This window comes from Hemicordylus capensis, chromosome 2, assembly GCF_027244095.1.
Source record: "Hemicordylus capensis ecotype Gifberg chromosome 2, rHemCap1.1.pri, whole genome shotgun sequence".
NCBI classification, from domain to species: Eukaryota; Metazoa; Chordata; class Lepidosauria; order Squamata; family Cordylidae; genus Hemicordylus; species Hemicordylus capensis.
The window spans coordinates 65,817,827-65,836,328 of NC_069658.1; the positions used below are offsets into that span (position 1 = coordinate 65,817,827).

General features: G+C 44.9%; 1 protein-coding gene across 5 annotated transcripts in view; it reads right to left on the reverse strand.

Moving 5' to 3' along the window:
- Positions 1 to 787: 787 nt before the first annotated feature.
- Positions 788 to 18,502, reverse strand: part of CHD1 (chromodomain helicase DNA binding protein 1) — a 109,345-nt gene continuing 91,630 nt past the window's right edge. Inside the window, exons 31-37 of one of the 5 annotated variants that reach the window (XM_053290684.1) lie at positions 16,689 to 16,931; positions 16,195 to 16,335; positions 8,942 to 9,120; positions 7,663 to 7,759; positions 6,931 to 6,985; positions 4,253 to 4,463; positions 788 to 1,770 (exon numbers count right to left, since the gene is read on the reverse strand). In XM_053290684.1, the coding sequence (XP_053146659.1) occupies positions 1,425 to 1,770; positions 4,253 to 4,463; positions 6,931 to 6,985; positions 7,663 to 7,759; positions 8,942 to 9,120; positions 16,195 to 16,335; positions 16,689 to 16,931 (1,272 nt within the window). In that variant the 3' untranslated portion in view covers positions 788 to 1,424. Of the gene's footprint in view, positions 1,771 to 4,252; positions 4,467 to 6,930; positions 6,989 to 7,494; positions 7,564 to 7,662; positions 7,760 to 8,941; positions 9,121 to 16,194; positions 16,336 to 16,688; positions 16,932 to 18,502 lie in introns of those variants that run through there. The other 4 variants (XM_053290683.1, XM_053290682.1, XM_053290680.1 and 1 more) reach the window with 4 other exon arrangements.

Below are 18,502 nucleotides of genomic sequence, written 5' to 3' on the forward strand. Positions count from 1 at the left end.
GATAACATTGTACTTTGCATATTTTCTAACAGACCAATGCAGCTAGCTACAGTGTTTATACATTATGTTTCTGATAATCTTGTAAAAATGTCTGGCTCCCTAAATAAATTGAAATTGTGATGACCAATGGCTTAACAAAATAAATCTGATCTTTTTAAAAGGACATTACTATGCATGTTGAAATTGTTACATTCATGCTCATTCAGTTAAACGTTTAAGCTATAAAAGAATTGCACTAAAAAAATTCAGCATGACCTCATCAATGTACGTTTTCACAGTAGAACTTCACAGCAACAAATCTAACCCATCATATATCTAGATATATCTTATAAGCAGCAATGGTAAAAAAAATGGTTCCTTTTCCTTATTTTTATGTTCTGAGCAATGATCCCATCAGATATTTTATTTTTGAAGTTTGTGGCTGACAGCCAGAGCTACGGAGCATGGATGCGCCAGGAAGATGCACCCACATCTGAAGAGCTTTCCTTACTGTTGGGTGCACAGTGTGTGTAGTGTGTGGGGAGGATTTCAACACTTTGCTTTGGAAGTGCCTTGTGTCACTCGAAGATGTGTCCCTGAGGGTTGCATAACCTTTATGTTATATTCTAAGGTGATACAGGGCACTTCAGGAATCAGAGCAAGCAGTCTAAATTTGCTCACCCCCCTGCCCCCCCCCACATATGGGCACAGCTGTGTCTTCCTGGCATGTCCATGCTCCATTACCCTGGACATCAGTCAATGCTATTTTTTTGTCCTTTGAGTAAGGTTAAGTTAGAAAGGGAAAGCCTGAGGGGGGAAAGCTCATTTAATTAATTTACAATAATTTACAGCCATTTTGTAAAAAGGCATTACAATTGATCAAACTGAAGAACGCCTGGCTATTTTACAATTATAGGTACAGAATTTAAATATTCAAGCTTGTAATGAAAAAGCGGCAAGGTGGTCGCAGTGTACAATGTAAACAAGTAGCTTTGGAAAGTGAACAAAGTCCTTGAGAGTCTTTGTTATTTAAAAAAAATTCCTCTTGATTCCTTCCTGAAATATGCTCACAGGTTAACATGTGAATGCTCATCTACAAACATAATTTAAATTGCATTCAGGTCAGGATAAAACCACTTTGATGAGGAGTTCAGATTAAGATCCAGTCTGAGTGGGGCAGTGTTGAGGTCCCTGTAAAAAGTAAACATCTTTCAATTCTTTTTAAAAAAAGTGCTACAACATTTGCAGCACAGTGCAGCATTAAAACTTTAAATACAAAAATATTTCTTCTGTTGGGATAATAGACCTAGCATACTGGAAAGTAGTAACAATACTGCTACTTAGAGCACATCCGGTCCATGTCTTTCAAGTCATGTAAGGCAATTGCTGTGTTAGTTTATTGTGTATGGCTAAAAAAAAGCAAGTCCAGGAAATGTTAGTCTTTGCTATGTTTTCCGGCTACTCCACATATGTTCAGGTGTACTTTTGTGATCTGTTGAATGTTCAAAAGGAGATCTGTGTCCTAAGGGAGATCTTGACTCATATGGAGATCTCTGATCTAGTGGTGACCGAGGCCCACTACTGGAAGCTCTGTGGTCCATTTGCCAGTCTGAGTGATATCGATAGTCCCTTGAAGATTTATGATGGCTGTAATCTGAACTGGATCGGTGGTCTAAATGTATCCGATGATCTGAGTGTGACCGGCTCTCTTTTAAACTTCCTTCCAGGCTCGACCTGTGATCTCTGTTCCTGTGGTCATCTAGCTTTCTATGTTTACCATCACTGTAGTATCTGAAAAGGAAGAACAGTAAATAATACTGGTGGAAGCAAAATAAAATAACTGTATGAAGAGTTAATCCTTAATTTTTTTTTGCATGGTTTCCTAAAAGAGAAACTATTTTGTTAGACATGTGGCATTCCTTGCCTTTTGATGTGTGTCAGAAAACAGTAAGATGAGATCAGCAGAATCAAAGATTATTGAAAGCTTATAAATCACAAGCATGATCTTATCAACCTTGTAACACTCTTTTTTTCCAAGAGTGCGGGGAGAGGAAAAAGCAGGGATAGGCCACACTGATTGAAGGGCACAGAGCACTTCAGGTGTGATTCTTGCAAAAAGGGCAACAGTGTTTCACAGAACTCAGCAAGCTCAGTGATACAGCTATGATAGTTGGTGCAAGGACAAAGTCTCTGCCCTTTTCTATTCAAAACTGTTATATCTATTTTGCATAGTGCTGTTAAATGTATTCAATATTTTGAATACATTTAACATCCCCCAAATCTCACCATACGTATGGGAAGCTGTGACTGCAAGAGACCATGATGTAGAGCTGCTGCTATTCTGTCTCCTGGAACAGCGTACCAGAGCAGAGGTTTCTTGCATTCACTTGCAATGAAGACCATCCATCCTTTTGCATAGAACTCTTACACACCTCACTCCTTTCTATTACAACATATTTCTCTAATGAGAGTGACTATACACCTCAGGTGCAGGGCTTGCACTGGGCTATGGACTATAGGCCAAATACAGTAATACCTAGGGATGTGTGAAACATTTCGGATACAAAACATTTTGTACCCAAAACAGCCTGTTTCGGGTGTTTGTAGACAAAACAAAACACCCATTTTCCAGATCCAAAAGTTTTGTATACAAAACAAAACGTCCCTGTTTCGGCTACAAAATGTTTTGTTGTTTCGGACCTCCATTTTGTGGTGATCTCTGAGTCAGTCTCCATTTTGTGTTTGACATCTCTTTGAATTTCCCACCCTTCCAGCATGATTGGTGACCTAAATCATGGGCTGACCTGCTGACAATTCCGTCCTTGTTCCCCATTGGCTCTTTTGCTTCTTCCCACTCTTTACTGACCGCACATTGGCCAGGGGAAGGGTTGCTAACCCATGGGGTGCTGGGTTCTCTTGTTTCTGTGGTGTTCTGAGTGTAGATTCTCTGGTAGCATATGAGAGTGGATTCTTGTTTTTCACTGAAAATCTCATATACCTGTACTACCAGAGAATCTACAATGAACACCTCAGAAACTCAAAACCCAGTACCCCAAGGGCTTGTGGGTATGGAGGTGGTTGGCACCCTATGTGCACTACACAACCCCTTGCTCTGGGAAACCCGAGTGCCCCCCAAGTGGAATTATGGGGCTGCTGAAACCTCCATTATTCCCTATGGGAGAAATCTTAAAAGACACGTAAACTTCAACAATTCACAAAAGATCAGCCCTTTGCCCAATGGAGAGGAGAACTGGTCTTGTGGTTGAGCATGACTTGTCTCCATAGCTAAGCAGGATCTGCCCTGGTTGCATATGAATGGGAGACTTGATGTGTGAGCACTGCAAGATATTCCCCTCAGGGGATGAAGCTGCTCTGGCAAGAGCAGATGGTTTCAAGTTCCCTCCCTGGCTTCTCCAAGATAGGGCTGAGAGAGATTCCTGCCTGCAACCTTGGAGAAGCCGCTGCCAGTCTGTGAAGACAATACTGAGCTAGATAGACCAATGGTCTGACTCAGTATATGGCAGTTTCCTATGTTCCTAATTCTTTTGAGATAATTCTGGAAGTTTCCTTGCTCCCTTTGGGCACTACCACCCACCACACTCCGCTCTGGGTCATCCCTTTCCCCTTGATTTGAAGTGATACATTTGCTGGAATCCCCATTATTCCCTATGGGAAAATTCTTAAAGCTGTGTAAACTTAAAAAATTCACAAAAAATCAGCCCTTTGCCTAATTCCTTTGAAATTTGGTTGGTAGCTTCCACCCATTGGACACTACCAGCACCACCCACTCTTTTTGCCCTGGTACCCTTTTAAAAAATCCAAATCGATTCGGATTCAGAAAATTTGGCTACAAAACAAAACAGGGCTGATTCGGATTCAGAAAATTTGGGTACAAAATAAAATGGGGGTGTTTCAATTCGGATAAAAATCGAAACAAGAAAATTCCAAAATGCACACCCCTAGTAATACCACTCTAATCTATTGCATCCAACTGAGTGACCTGCATTGGAATAAAAGCTAAAACCACAGTTCTAGAGCCAATACAATGCCTTCTCCACTGACAGTGTATCCATAGGTAAAGCTCTCATGTTTTTCCAGGATGGGGTAGGAAACAACAGCACAACAACCTCTTCCTAGAATATCTCCCTTATTGTGTTCAGCATTTTCTAAGTTTAAATGACATACCCATCTAATCCATGAGAAATACTGAACATACTGACATTTTGGAAAGAGCAGGTACCCCTGAAGTACTCGAAGTACTCTGAATGCTCACCTATTATCCTGTTTGTAGTGATCCCAGTCCCTGTGATCTTTTCCATTGCTGAAGGTGGAATAAGGCCTTTTCCGAGAATCACCTTTTTTGTAGGCATCTCCATGAAGTCTGTCTTTATGATGATCATGATACTGTGATAGGTGTCTGTCAGAGGAGTAACTGTCTCTGCTACTTTCATCATGGTTTGTGTTCTCTTTTAGCCGTTCCACATCTGCTTAAATAGAAGTGTAGTGATTTGTTAGATGAAGACGTTTAGGCAATATAAATTACTAGATGAAAATTTCTGAGACTGCAAATGGGCATATAGGACTACCAGATTTATCATACATAAGTATTGGTGATTTTTAGCAGAAGGGGCAGTAAAGTATTAAGACACAGATAAAGGAACAAGGGTAAACGGCTAACTTCAATAAGAAAAAGGTTACTGGGGGGGCGGTCAGGTTTTTTGAGCATTTATGGCAGCAAATTGGTTAAGGGCAAAAAAAAAAAAAAAAAAAAAATCCAACATGTGTTTTAGGAAGAAGACCATGAAAAAGATCTTGTCATGAGTAAGAGCTTTATGAGCACCATTACCAAAAACAAAAGAGGTATTTGAATGGGGGTGAGGAAACCAATAAATATTAACTCATAGCGCTGGTATAGCATTTTTTGAAAATATTTCTCATCTCCCAACCCCTATACAAATACTTTTCTTTCAGTTATGCCTCAAAACCCCTGCTCATAAGATCTTGTCACTTAAAGGAAATGATGTAATTAATTTAACACCACAAAAATATTTACACTTTCTGTAAATTCAAGCTTCATTGAGAATGGTCACAATGCTTATGTGAAAAGAGAACACACTAGGGATGTGCACAAATCGAGATGCAAAGCGTGATTCGTAACACATCCCCTACTGAATCGGCGGTGCTCCTCCCACCTGTCTTCGTGCGCTGCCTCATGTGAAGCCAGCAAGCACATGGCCTCTCCGTATGGAGGCCATGTGCGTGCCGGTGTCACATGGGGGCAGCTGGGGGAGAGTGCCACCAGCAAGTGAAGATAGGTGGGAGGGGTGCCGCCAATTCAGGAAGTGGCGATGGTGGAGCAGGTACACACCTGCTTTCCTCCATTTTAAAGGTGCAGGGGATGTGTTCTGATAGAAGGCAAGAAGAGTTCCAGCATTGGTCCTCGTAATAACGCGTCTTGTTATAATCATCGGGCGGTGTGTTACGAATCGCACTTCGAATCTCAATTCATACATATCCCTAAAACCCACTGATTCCTAATGTAACCATGACTGGTTGTAATCTCTCTCTATATATATATTTCTCCTGGGTGTGCCTCCGAATATGCGTCCCGGCTGCCCAGTTGAATGGCTGGGCGGTGTAGGCGCCTGATTGGCTGGCGCAGCGCACCTAGGAGAATTTGGCAAGTGGCAGGCCAGGCTGCGGGTGGCGACGGTGGCCGCAGGCCCAGCCCGGCTCCGGAGGCGAGGCAGCGAGACTTGGCCCAGTAGCCTGGGCAAGAAGGTGGGGGTGGGGGGAGAGGTAGCTGGCCTCAAAGAGGCCAGCCGCAGAGGCTAGCAAGCGGTGGCAACGGGCCCGGCAGGCCCGGCCACAAAGGCAGCACTTGGCCCGACGGCAGGCCAGGCCGCGGAGGCGGCTCATGGCTAGGCGGCGGCGGAACTGGCCGCCGAGGCCAGACGCCCGCGGGAGGCTGGGGTGGGAGGGACCCGGGCGGCAGGACTTCCGTGTTCGCTGCCCGGGGGGAGGAGCGGTGGTGGCCACCCAGTAAGTACTGTAAAATAAAATGCAGGGGGAGGAGAGAGGATAAGAGAGTGGGGGGAGGGCAAGAGAGAGCGGAGCGAGGGGGAGGGCAAGAAGGAGGGGGCAGGGGAGGGCAAGAGAGAGTGGGGCAGGAGGGTGAGAGAGAGGGGTGGGAGGGGGAGGGAGGGCAAGAGAGAGTGGGGAGGGAGGGGGCAAGAGAGTGGGGAAGAGGGGCAAGAGTGTGGGGCAGAAGGGAGGGAAGGGGATACAGCCGGCCCCAAAGAGAGCACAGATGCTCTGTGCGGGTTGGCTAGTTAGCTATAATTCAAGACAAGAACTACAAACCTGTATGTGTTCTTAATGCTTTGAGTAAATTACAAGGGAATCCTAAAAAGTGTTGCTCCAACCAATACATTATTTATTTGTACCACGTAGGGCACAAGTACATCACCACACAGCAGCTGACATCCTAATGAAGCACAAGTGTGAGGCAAGACTGCAGGGATGAGACTGGGGCCCGCATGCAAGTCTTCCAGTCCTTCTGTGTTTTGTGCTGTTACACAAGAGGGAGGAACCTCCCAGCTCTGCCTGTGCTTCAGAAGCAATATGTAAAAGACACATCACTGACCCTTAGCGATGTGCTTCCTCTTACAGAGCATGTCCAGAGTGGGAAATTTTGCCGGTTTCTGCAATAGTGCACCTGTAGAGGGACTGGGAGAGCTGCACATCATGTCCTCACAATCCCTCCTCATACATGCACTTCGTTAGTTGTCAGCCACTGGCACAGTATATCACCACAGACTTTGATTTGCTCACAAGTATGCAGATATTGATATTTATAAATGGAAAACAACAGACAAAATCTTATATGAAAATGATTTATCCATTCTTATTTCCTTAAACATTTGAACATGCACAATGTAATCTTCTTACCTGGATTTCTAACCAAATGTGCATTCACATTACTGCTGACGTTCTGGTCATTGTGCTGCTGCAAGAAATATGGGAAATGATTCAGTTTTAATTTGGTAATAGTAAAATGCTAAACAGACCCCTTTTCATGAAGGAGCAATAACATTCTCTAATGCCACTGGAAATATTTCTAACACAAATACAGGTGGATCTCATTATACATGGATTCCATATCCGCAGATTCGCGAATCCAGAGTCGGGAAAAAGACACCTGACCTCAGCATACGCGGGGAGGGTACACCCCCCACCAAACATGCCGACCTCATGTATCCGTGTGTCGGAGGTGGCTGGAAATGACCGTGGAGATCATTTCCAGCCACCATTTTCTTCGACCAAGCCTCAAAATGTCTCTCAGCTTTGTTTAAAAATGGGGGGCGGGGAACCAAACATGCTGATTGTGGGCCAATTTGGGGCCACAGCACGACTCAGGGGGAGCAGCAGAGCAAGGTAAGCAGCTCACCAACCGCCCCCCTAAAAAAAAATAATTTGGCCGATTATCGGCCGACCAGGAACCTAACCCCTGCGATCCCATAGGTTCTCTTAACTCACTATATGTAGTTTCCATATCCGCGGCTGCAGCCTGGAACGGAACCCCTGTGAATATTGAGGTCCACCTGTAAGTCACTTTGCTCAGAACTACAGTGTAATCTATTAATATGGATTAGGAGTCAAAACATTTTTGTCAAGCTTTACCTGAGTTTCTTGGCGTTTTTTGATTGCATGTTTATACAATTTGTGCAGTTTTCTTGCATCAAATTCTGTAAATTTGGAGACAAAAATCCACAAGTTTCTAGAATAGGAGAGAAAAGGAAAAGGATTTAATTATTAGTCTTATGAAATGCCATTAATAGATCATCGTTCTGATTCTTCACAACGTGAATTCAGTGGTTTAAATTATGGCTGAATTTATTATTTTGTGATTCATTGTACCACGTTAAAAACCAAAATATAATTTCATAAACTTCAAAGTATAACAACCATCCACACTAAAAATATTTTCTATTCCATTATTCCTTACAATCTTTACGGCTATACATTTCAATGAGCATTTTGACCAAACTGAGCAAATTTTCTTTGAAGGCTTTATTGATTTCAGAGAGTATAGCCTCCATCTAGTGGTTAATTTATAGACTGCATTATGATACAGCAGCTATGAGACCCTGAAAACTAAAAGTGGTTCACATAACCACTATTTTCTATCTCAAAATATCACTCAGTTCTTACCTTGGGATGGAGAACTGTATAAAACATATTTCTGTTGTCAACAAGCACAATATATGGTTTGCACTGCAGGTTTATTACCTTTTTAAAAAGAATTAAATAGCCCTATCCAATAGGCCTCTAAAAATAAGCAGATTTTGGGCATTAAAAAAAGCTGGGCAGGCAGCAAGTCCTCCTGTACTTGTACCATGCCCAGCAAAGCTGAAAGTGGGATTTTGCTGGGCTGTGGGTAAGGCAGTTACACACACGCTAAATATACACAGAAGTAACAATATTCACAAAAGTAACTGCAAGACGTGCCTTGTGGCCAAAAAACAAATCTATAACTCAATTCTGAATTTTCTCAATAAGTTTTATTAATTCCCAAGCAAATAATGTGAACAAGAAACAAGATACATAAAGCCATGCTACATATTACATGTGGCTCCTATGGGAAGCTGTGAACTTGAGGGGAGGCTGCTTAACCCTTTTCCTGTCAGCTGCTTGTGGGCCCAGAATCGGCCACCACCAAATGCAGGAAGTGGGGTGGGACAACAGTGGTGAGAAGATGAAGTGGCTGTCAGGGAAAGGGTTACATGACTCCAACGTCTCCGCTCAAGATTCCACCCCCACGATTCCGCTTGATAAAAAACACAAAGCCTATCAGGAAAAAGTATCACAGAACTAGCATTAATATATGGCTGCTGATAGAGGCACTGGATGAGATCGCCGCCGCCCCCCCACCCCCGCCGCCACCTCTGAGGTTACTTACTTTCTCCACTGTTTTATTTGCTCGGGATTTGCGTATTCTTTTAGGCACTCAGTTATATGATCTCCAATTTTGATAAGACACTGTCTAGTATGTTCCAGCTGTTCCCTTTCTGAAAGACCTTTCTCTGGTCTATCCAGTTGTTTAAGCGCTGCTTTGACAGGCCTCATTCTTTCTTTGCACTGTAAAATAATGAAACATATGGTAGAATTAATACAGCTACAAGTCCACCTTTTAGGACTATGCCCTCAGAAGATAGGTAGTAGATTTTAAAATAAACACCAGTTACAGTGACCAACCCCCGCCCAAAACAAAGCAGCATAGCAGACGAATCTGAAAGATTAATAAAACCAATTAATGAAAGGCTATTTTTAAAAAGGTTTTTAAGGGCATGCTTAAAAACAGAGAGAATGGGAGCTTGGAGAATTTAGGAGCGATGTGCATGGTGCTCATTAATGGGACTGGTATCCAACCAATCCCATTAATGACTGAATCACACATTTAATCATCGGGAGCTATGGGTAGCATCAAGGTATGCATGCTTACTTGGAAGTCCCACTAAGTTCAACAGAGTTTATTCCCAGGTAAATGCTCAGAACTGCAGCTTAAGTGTCTCAAGTTTCCTTAATTAAAATAGCAGTTAAATAATACTACAGGTGGCCATTGTTATTGGCACAGGTTCCGTTCCCGCCAATTTCCGTGGACAATGAAACCATTAATAACGAGACCCTGAGTCTATGGGGATTGCGGGGTTAGGTTCCTTGAACTTAAAAAAGAGACTAAAAAAAGCAGGGAGAGGGCAGAAATAAGGGTAGAACGGAGCATTGCTTCACTTACCGTGAAGGCTTCTTCTGGTTGCTGAGCTGCCAGGGACATCTCTATGGGTTATCCCTCTCAGGAGCTCCAAGGCAGGACAGGAATTAAATGGTTAAAAAGAAGACACGCCTACCCAAGCCTGAGGGGGATAACCCCGCCCCAGTTCTTTCGGGTCGAGATAGCATAAGAGAAACAAGTAGCAGAGATATAATTCAGATTTGAGTACAGAGAAAAACAGATACAGATGAACTCCGTACAAGTGCTAACTTAACTTTATCCATCTCCTCTCATCAATATTAGGTCAGAGTGCCAATAATTGCTGGGTGGGCCGAGATGTCCCTGGCCTCAGCAACCAGAAGAAGCCTTCACGGTAAGTGAACCAATGCTCCATTCTCAGTTGCTGAGCTGCCAGGGACATCTCTATGGGACATACCACAACTAGGCCACTCGGGCGGGGTGCTCTGGACTACTGTCGAGGAAGTACTTGCTGTAAAACCTGCCTACTGAAAGAGGCCCAGGCCGAGGCATTATCATCTATTTTGTAATGCCTCATAAAGGTAGATTTAGAGAGGCCCAATTAGCGGCTTTGCAAATTTCTTCCACAGATGGTTTGTAGAAAAAACCACTGAAGCCCTTGTTGAATGCGCAAGGATGCGGGTGGGTGGCTTGAGATGTTGAGCCTCACAAGCCGGCGATGCAGGCCTTTATCTATCTAGCAATTGTTGATGATGGTACAGCTGTTCCCATCGCCCGTGGATGAAAAGAGACAAACATGGCCTCCGATACCCTAAAGGAAACCGACCTCTTAATATAGACCTTGAGGCAACGCCTGACATCTAGTTTGTGCCACTGCCTTTCAGTATGGTGAGACAGTTTAGGACAGAACGAAGGGAAGAAAACATCCTGTGAAAGGTGAAATGGTGACGACACCTTAGGGCGCATGAATGGATCAGGAATGAGTCTTACTGTGTCTTTCAGGAAGATGCAGAACGCCTTGCTGATTGACAGAGCTCTTAGTTCGGACATGCGCCTGGAGGAAGTCACCGCCACCAAGAAAGCTAACTTGAATGATAGAACTCTTATCGGAATGGCATTAATAGGTTCAAACGGAGGAAACTGAAGGGCACGAAGGACGGTATGTAGATCCCACGTGGGAAATCTATGAGCCATTGGTGGCGCTATTAAGGATGCACCCCGTAGAAAACGACGCAAGTGAGGATACTGAGTGGTTAGGGCAGATTCACCAGATAGAGTAATTAAGGAAGCCGCTTGTCGTTTAAGAGTATTTGGACGTAGACCTTTTTCTAGCCCCTCCTGAAGAAATTGGAGTAGATGTGTAAAGTGGCTGTGCCCCAGGGAATGGAGTGGAGGCCCATCCAACGTAAAAAAGCCCTCCAGGTATACTGGTAGATTCTCTCCGTGGATGCGCGGTGGGACGCAAGCATGGTCTTGAGCACATTACCTGAGTATCTATGTAGACTTAACAGCTGCCGCTCAGTCTCCAGATGGATAGACGTAACCATTCCAGGTTTGGATGATAAATTGGGCCCTGTGAGAGCAGATCGTGATCTGTGGGTAATTCCCGGGGAAATTCCAGCGACAGGTGATGTAATTCTGGGAACCACAGCCTTCAGGGCCAAAATGGTGCAATGAGCAGTACTTCGGCCTTCAGCAAGTGCATTTTGCATAGGACTCTGGCCAGTAAGTGGGGGTCAGAGGAAATGCATACAGCAGCCCCTGCGGCCATGGGCTCAAGAGCGCATCCACTGCTGCTGCCCCCTAACTGGGAAATCTGCTCATGAATGCCAGCAGCTTTGCGTTGATTGGAGCCATGAACAAGTCCATGACTGGGTCCCCCATGCGGTCCCTGACCTGACTGAATACCCTCGGATGTAGCGATCATTCTCCTGGATCAATATCCGAGCAGCTGAGCCAATCCGCTATCACATTTAACTCTCCCTTGACATGATGTGCTATGATTGACTCCAAATGCCCTTCTGCCCAGGTCAGAAGAAGAACCGCTTCCTGTTGTAGGGAGCGAGACCGAGTCCCCCCTGTTTGTTGACATATGATTTTGCTGTTGTGTTGTCTGTTTTGACCAACACATGGGTTGTAGACAGTTGCGATTGAAAGGCAAGCAGCACCAGATGGATGGCACGTAATTCCCACCAGTTTATACTGTGCATTTTTTCCTGAGGGGACCACAGACCTTGCCTTGACTGATTGCAACAGAATGCCCCCCAGCCCGTCGCTGGCATTGGTCAACAGAAGAACTCTGGAGGGATCCAGGAATTGCTTGCCCCTCAGAAAGTTGTCAGACATCAGCCACCAATGAAGTGATGCTTGGACCTGGTTTGGAACTGAAAGCAACCGTTTCCTTTTTGCTGCAATGGCTTTCTGATAGGGTAACAAGAACCACTGCAGGGGACGCAGATGGAACTGCGCCCACTGGACTGAGTCTAGTGTGGCCACCATCAGGCCCAACAGTCTCGCCAAGACATTCAGTGGTGACTTGGGAGTGGATAGGACCGCCCTGACCTCTGACTGAAGGGCGAGAAGACGATCTGGAGACAGAGTGAGATTGTTTGCTCCCATGTCCAGAATTACTTCCAGATGACACAACCTGTAAGATGGTGTAAGCTGATGTTCCCCCCGGTTGACTAGAAACCCGTGAAGACAACAGGGTTCGTTGTACGTTCTTCTGAGCTTCTTGTAGAGAGCGCAACTGAAGAAGCAGGTCGTCGAAATATGCAAATATTCGCACCCCGTGTAAGCGCAGGTGTGCTACGAGTGGAACTAGCACCTTCGTAAAGACGCGGGGGGCAGAGGAGAGTCCGAACGGCAGAGCCGTGTACTGATAATGGTGACCCGCATATTTGAAGCATAGAAACCTCCTGCTGTCTGGATGTATTGGGATGTACAGGTATGCCTCTTTCAAATCTATGGATGATAGAAGGTCCATATGGTGCAGTGCTTCAGAGACTGATCTTAGGGTCTCCATGCAGAATTTCTCCCGTTGAACCCATTTGTTCAGGAACTTCAAATCTAACACTGCTCTTCTGGTTCTGTCCCTTTTGGGTACGGTGAACAATATAGAATAAATCCCTCCCCTCTCCTGCAAGGCAGGGACTGGTTCCACTGCACCGACGTCCGTCCAGAAGATGTTGTATGGCTTGGAGCATCTCTGAATGTCTGAGGAAGGCTCAAGACCTTGGGATTGGTAGAAACCTGTAGGAGGGAGGTGTGTGAAAATTCTATCTTGTAACCGTAGTGAATGATTTGCAGTACCCAGTTGTCCGTCGTGGAAGCTTCCCATGCCTGGATGAACCTGGACAAACGCCCTCTAAGCGTGGTATGCTCCCTGTCATTGTTGTGATTTGGACTTGGACTGCATGGAGGCTGGCTTGAAATTTGCGGAATCCTTGTAAGGTTAGCGTTGTCGGTTCCAGAACCCTCTCTGTCCCTTATTATCTCCCCTGCCCCGGAAGGAGTGAAACCCACGAAAGGGCTGAGCAGACAGTTGGTTGGTCTGATTGTACTGAAAAGGCCTCCTGTAGGGGGGCTTTCCAGTCTTTTTAGAAGAAGGAGGCATTGTTTTGCGTCTATCCTTTGACTCTACCAACACATCCTTTAAAGCTGACTCTCCAAAAAGTTTGGAGGAGTCATACGGCACTGTGGTTAAGTTAATCTTTGAGGTCGCATCCACTGGCCAATTTTTAAGCCACAAGTGGCATCGGCCCACTACTGCTGAAGCCGAGACACGAGTGGAGAACCTGATGGTATGCAACGTGGCATCCGCCATGAAGGCTTGTGCTTTTTGCAATTTCAGCAACTGTTGGCGCATCTTTATTGGGTCTGCAGGTAGATTACTAATCAAGTCATCTACCCAGAGCAACAAGGCCCTAGCCGTCATAGAGGCCGCCGCCGCTGCTTGTGTGACCAGGGCGGAATTATCATGAAGGCGGAATTATCATGAAGGCACAAGCTCGGCCTTCCTATCTCCAAGGTCCCTCAGAGAGGCCTCACCATCCTTTGGCACCAGAGATCCTGACACCAATCCTGAGAAATTGGGGCATATGTACTTGGAGTCTTTAACTTCTCTGATGCCCCCTGCTGGAAGGAATAAAATTTATTAGCAATGAACATAGGCCTGCGATTGGATGCAGGTTGCACCCATTTCTCCCTTATCACCTCAGTGAATAGATCAGGCATAGGTATCAAAACGTCCTTCGCCCTAGCCCTGGGAAACACCAAATCCCCCTTAGCTGTTGGTTCAGGGGTTGTGATGTCCTTTGACTTCAAGCCAATAGCCTTAATAATTTTTGTCATAAGCAGAGTAAAATCCTCTGCCACAAATAATCTTTGAGAGACCGGATTGGGGTCTGCGTCCTCTCCACCTGACCATTCGCCCTCCTCCCTATCACTGGGGGCCTCTGGGTCTGTGTCCTCAGGGTTAGGGACAATGTCCTCACGGCCACAGTCAGAGGCTTCTGAAGAGTGGGCCTCCCACCTTGCAGCCGCGGCTGAAACAAGCTGGGTATGTTTGGTTTTTGCCTTGGCTTTCTTAGGAGGTGGACTAGTAGAAGTGCTGGATGCAGAGCTGGGGCTAGATGATCTATGTCTCGTGCCCCCTTAGCCTTTTTAGTTTTCCTAGGGGGCCGTACCTGATAGACTGTGTCTATTATTGTGTTCTTAAACCAGGCCTGCCACTCAGGTGGTATGGGTGTGGGAAGTGTAATGGCTACAGCAGGTGTTGCTCCTGTTACTGATTTTTTATGGCTAGACTTTTCCCGCTCCTGAGCCACTTGGGATCCTAATGCCTTTGGGGATGATGTGGAATGTCCCTTCTGCCCCACCCCCACTCGCGACACATCCGCGGGCTTTTCAGAGGCCGACGGAGAAGAAGCCACAATTTTGTCCAACTCACTGCGTCGCGCTCAAAGTCCAATAAGCCTGATCTCCTCCGAAGTCGGGTGAGGGTTCAGGATTGGGCGCCTTGAAAACACCAACTCCCCTTCTGAAGCTTGGCAGGCTGAAGGAGCGCTGGAGTGCCGGGCAGCGGAGGATTGCATTTCACAGCCCGAAGGCAGGAGACGCGTAGCTGGCCCAGCGGTGTGCAAGGCTGAGAAGCGGCTGGTGCTGACGCTACAGCAGCAGGGGCTTCGGGCGACTGAGTGTCGGCCGAAAGCACTGCTGGTTGAGATGCAGAGGCACAAACGGGTGATCCTTGAGCGGCCGTTGCTGCCGCGCTCAAAGAGCCGATGGTGGGTGGCGGGCCTCAAAAGGGCCAGGAACACCCAGGCCCGAACCTCTTTTGTTGGCCCTGGGAACTAAAATTATGGCAGTACCCGTGACCACAGGCTCCATACAAGGAAGGAAAAAGGGGGGGAGGGGGAGAGAATAGCGACAGCTGAAAACCAGGTTTTTTGTTTTTTTTAAAAAATTAGAGGTCAAATCAGGGATCAGAATAATAACAGATAGGCAACTAATTAGGTGATGAAAGTGAAAAGATTTCTGCAAGAATGCAGAGCTAAAGAGAAATGCTGCCTGGAGCTGGAGCTGCCGAGGACAGAAAGAACTGGGGCGGGGTTATCCCTCTCAGGCTTGGGTAGGCATGTCTTCTTTTTAACCATTTAATTCCTGTCCTGCCTTGGAGCTCCTGAGAGGGATAACCCATAGAGATGTCCCTGGCAGCTCAGCAACCGAGAAAGGCATAGCACCTTGTTCTCCAGGAATGCTACCCAAATGCTCTTATTTTTCAAGTACATTTCTTATTTTAACATAAAAAGCCACAAAATGTCTCTGTGCTTCAAAATAGTGGCTGGAAATGACATTGGAAGTTATTTCTGGCCACAAGGAAACCATGGATAGGTGAAAATCGCCTATATTTCATGCCACGGATAAAAAAAACCTGTCTCTATAACTCATCCATGGATACATGAAACCGGAGATAATGAGGGTCTCCTGTATTATTTATATACTGTTCTCCAACAAAAAAGCACAATATTCAATGTTGCAACGTTTACATGCCTGAGAACATATATTTTAACATTTTCCCTATAACAAATGCATTACACACCAGCCACTGTTCAATCTTTTTCAGCATCTGGTTTTACCAAGGTGTTACCCTTAAGGAAGTGGGAATAACAGGCCAAAATCTCAACCCCAACCTCCAAAAAATGATCTGCTGGGAAATATCACTGCTGTAATCACCATTCTCTCCACCTTCTTTTTTTGCCCTGGTCTGGCTACTGACGGGGAGGGCAGGCATTACCCTTCCACGGGCCACATTTGGCTCAGGGTCTGCTAGGTGCTGGTCCTTATGCTTTTCTTGATAATGCAGACAGTGACTCAAATGCCTCATAATACCTCAAGTTAAATGGTACAACAAAATGACAAAGTACTCTTAAATCTTCAATATAACAAAGAAGGAGTCTTACTATACTGAATGTCTTCTGATCCAGCTCTTCAGATTCTTCAGATATAGGAACTGGTTCACTACTTGCTGTTATATGAACAGGGGTGTCTGCTGATGAGACTTTCTTGGTTTTGTCTTTGATGTCGGATTTTGATTCATTTGTCTATAGATTAAAAAGAGCCCATGGTTCTAAGATGACATGCTACAGATAGGAAAGTACATCATGCAAGCCAGCATTCTGCATAGGACATATCTAGATACTGAAAAAGTACAATGTAGAAAGAAGCAGAGAAGAATTCCTTCCCCTTTTGGAGCTTACAGCCTTAAGCTAAGTGAGCAGAAGTACTAAAAGGACAGCCAGCCCATTAGTGGGATGACAGACACCTAAAAAGGCTTAAATTTACAGCACAACCCTAAGCAAATTTATTCAGAATTAAGTCCTGTTGAGTTCAGTGAGATTTACTGCTGAGTAAGTGTGTTCAGGATTGCAGCATTCAAGACATTTTGATCCTTTACCTCTTTTTCTCTCTGTATGTATTCTTTTATTTTGCTTTCTTTCTTCTCTTTCATGTCTTTTTCTCTCAACTCTTTCTTGTCCTCCTTTTCTTTTTTCTCCCTTTTTATCTCCCTTTTGTTTTCCTTCATCTCTCTTTTTTCATCAGTCTCCTTTTTCATGCCAGTATCACCATCAGGGTTTTCTTCATTTTCTTTTTCTGCTTTTATCTTTTTATTTGGATGTTTTGCTGAAGACATTTCCTCCTGGAATATAAAAGCACAATGAAAAATCTAGAATCCAACATAAAATGAAGAAAGATTTAATATTTTAATTTAGAAACGATGAAATAAGTTAGCATTTAATCACTTTTTTAAAAAGCATCCTTTTGTTCTCTTGGCAGACTGCACTATAACAACTGTTTTTCCTTCACCTATATCTATAATATAATGCTGCTTGGGTCTCAATGACTGAAATGAAACTCCCAGACCAAACCACAAAATACAGAAACATTCTGGCTGCCTTCAGATATAATGTGTTGCGCCCCCTCCCACTCCGCATTTGGATGTACGAGACTGCAGAGAGGCAGGGGAGCTGGCTGTGCAGATTTCCTTCCTGACAGAATGGCAGCCTGCACAAACAATCAGATGGGAGCTCCTCCTTCAACTCTGGTTCCATGGGGCCGAAACTTCAGTGCCAGTGTTTGGATGTAATGCTGGTGCTGCAGAAATGGAGTTTGCAGCAGTGAACCTTCACTCTCACTGAAGGTTCAGAGTCCAGTTTGGGGAGGGAAACTGTGAGTCCCTTTCCACCACAAACTCAATTTCCCCACATCTGGATGTGCAGGTGAGGAAAATGAAGGTGAGGGACCTCTGGTTTCCTGTTACATCTGAACTTGGCCTCTGTTTTCACAGGCAAGATGTCTGTTTTCCAGACATCGCCCGAACTATTAAAAGAGAGAGAGAGAGAGAGAGAGAGAGAGAGAGAGAGAGAGAGAGAAGGGTGGGTGGGTGGGTGGGTGGGTGGGTGGGTGGGGAGGAAAACCTGGGAAATATTAAGTTGCTAGAAAACAAGGGAAAACCCCATTTGAAAAGCATAGATTAGGGTTAGGGTTAAGGTTGGGATTAGGTTTTTAGGTTTACAACATGAGGGTTAGTGTCAGGGTTGGGTTGATGTTAGGGCTGGACATAGGGTTCAGGCTGGGATTTTATCAAACTAGCAGTTTGCTCGGGTACTTTTACACACAGAAAATCCAGACTTTGTGGTGCAAAGTACACATGCTTGTAAACTGCAAGCCATTTCATGAGTATATTTATCTCTCTCTCAGTTAGGAAAAGATGGATAAGGGTCAGAGGAAGAAAAGGCAAGGAGACTGGATAATTCCTTCCCAATTTAAATTAAATCTCCTCTCTCAGTGTTATATTTATATATGTACATCATTCATATTAAACTTGTTTCATGATTTGTTGAAAAGTGTGTTCTGCAGAAAAAGCAGTAATTGTTGCATGAATAAGTAAACACTTTCTAATCTACAAGAAAGTTAAAGTAAAGTGTGCCGTTGAGTCGGTGTCAACTCCTGGCGACCACAGAGCCCTGTGGTTGTCTTTGGTAGAATACAAGAGGGGTTTACCATTGCCCTTTCCCATGCAGTATGATGCCTTTCAGCATCTTTGTCTATCTCTGCTGCCTGATATAGATTTTTCCCCCCAGTCTGGGAAACATACCAGTGGGGATTCGAACCAGCAACCTCTGGCTTGCTACTCAAGTCATTTCTCCGCTGCACCATCAGGTGGCTCCACAAGAAACTCACAAGAAACTGGTTAAATAAGTACACCTA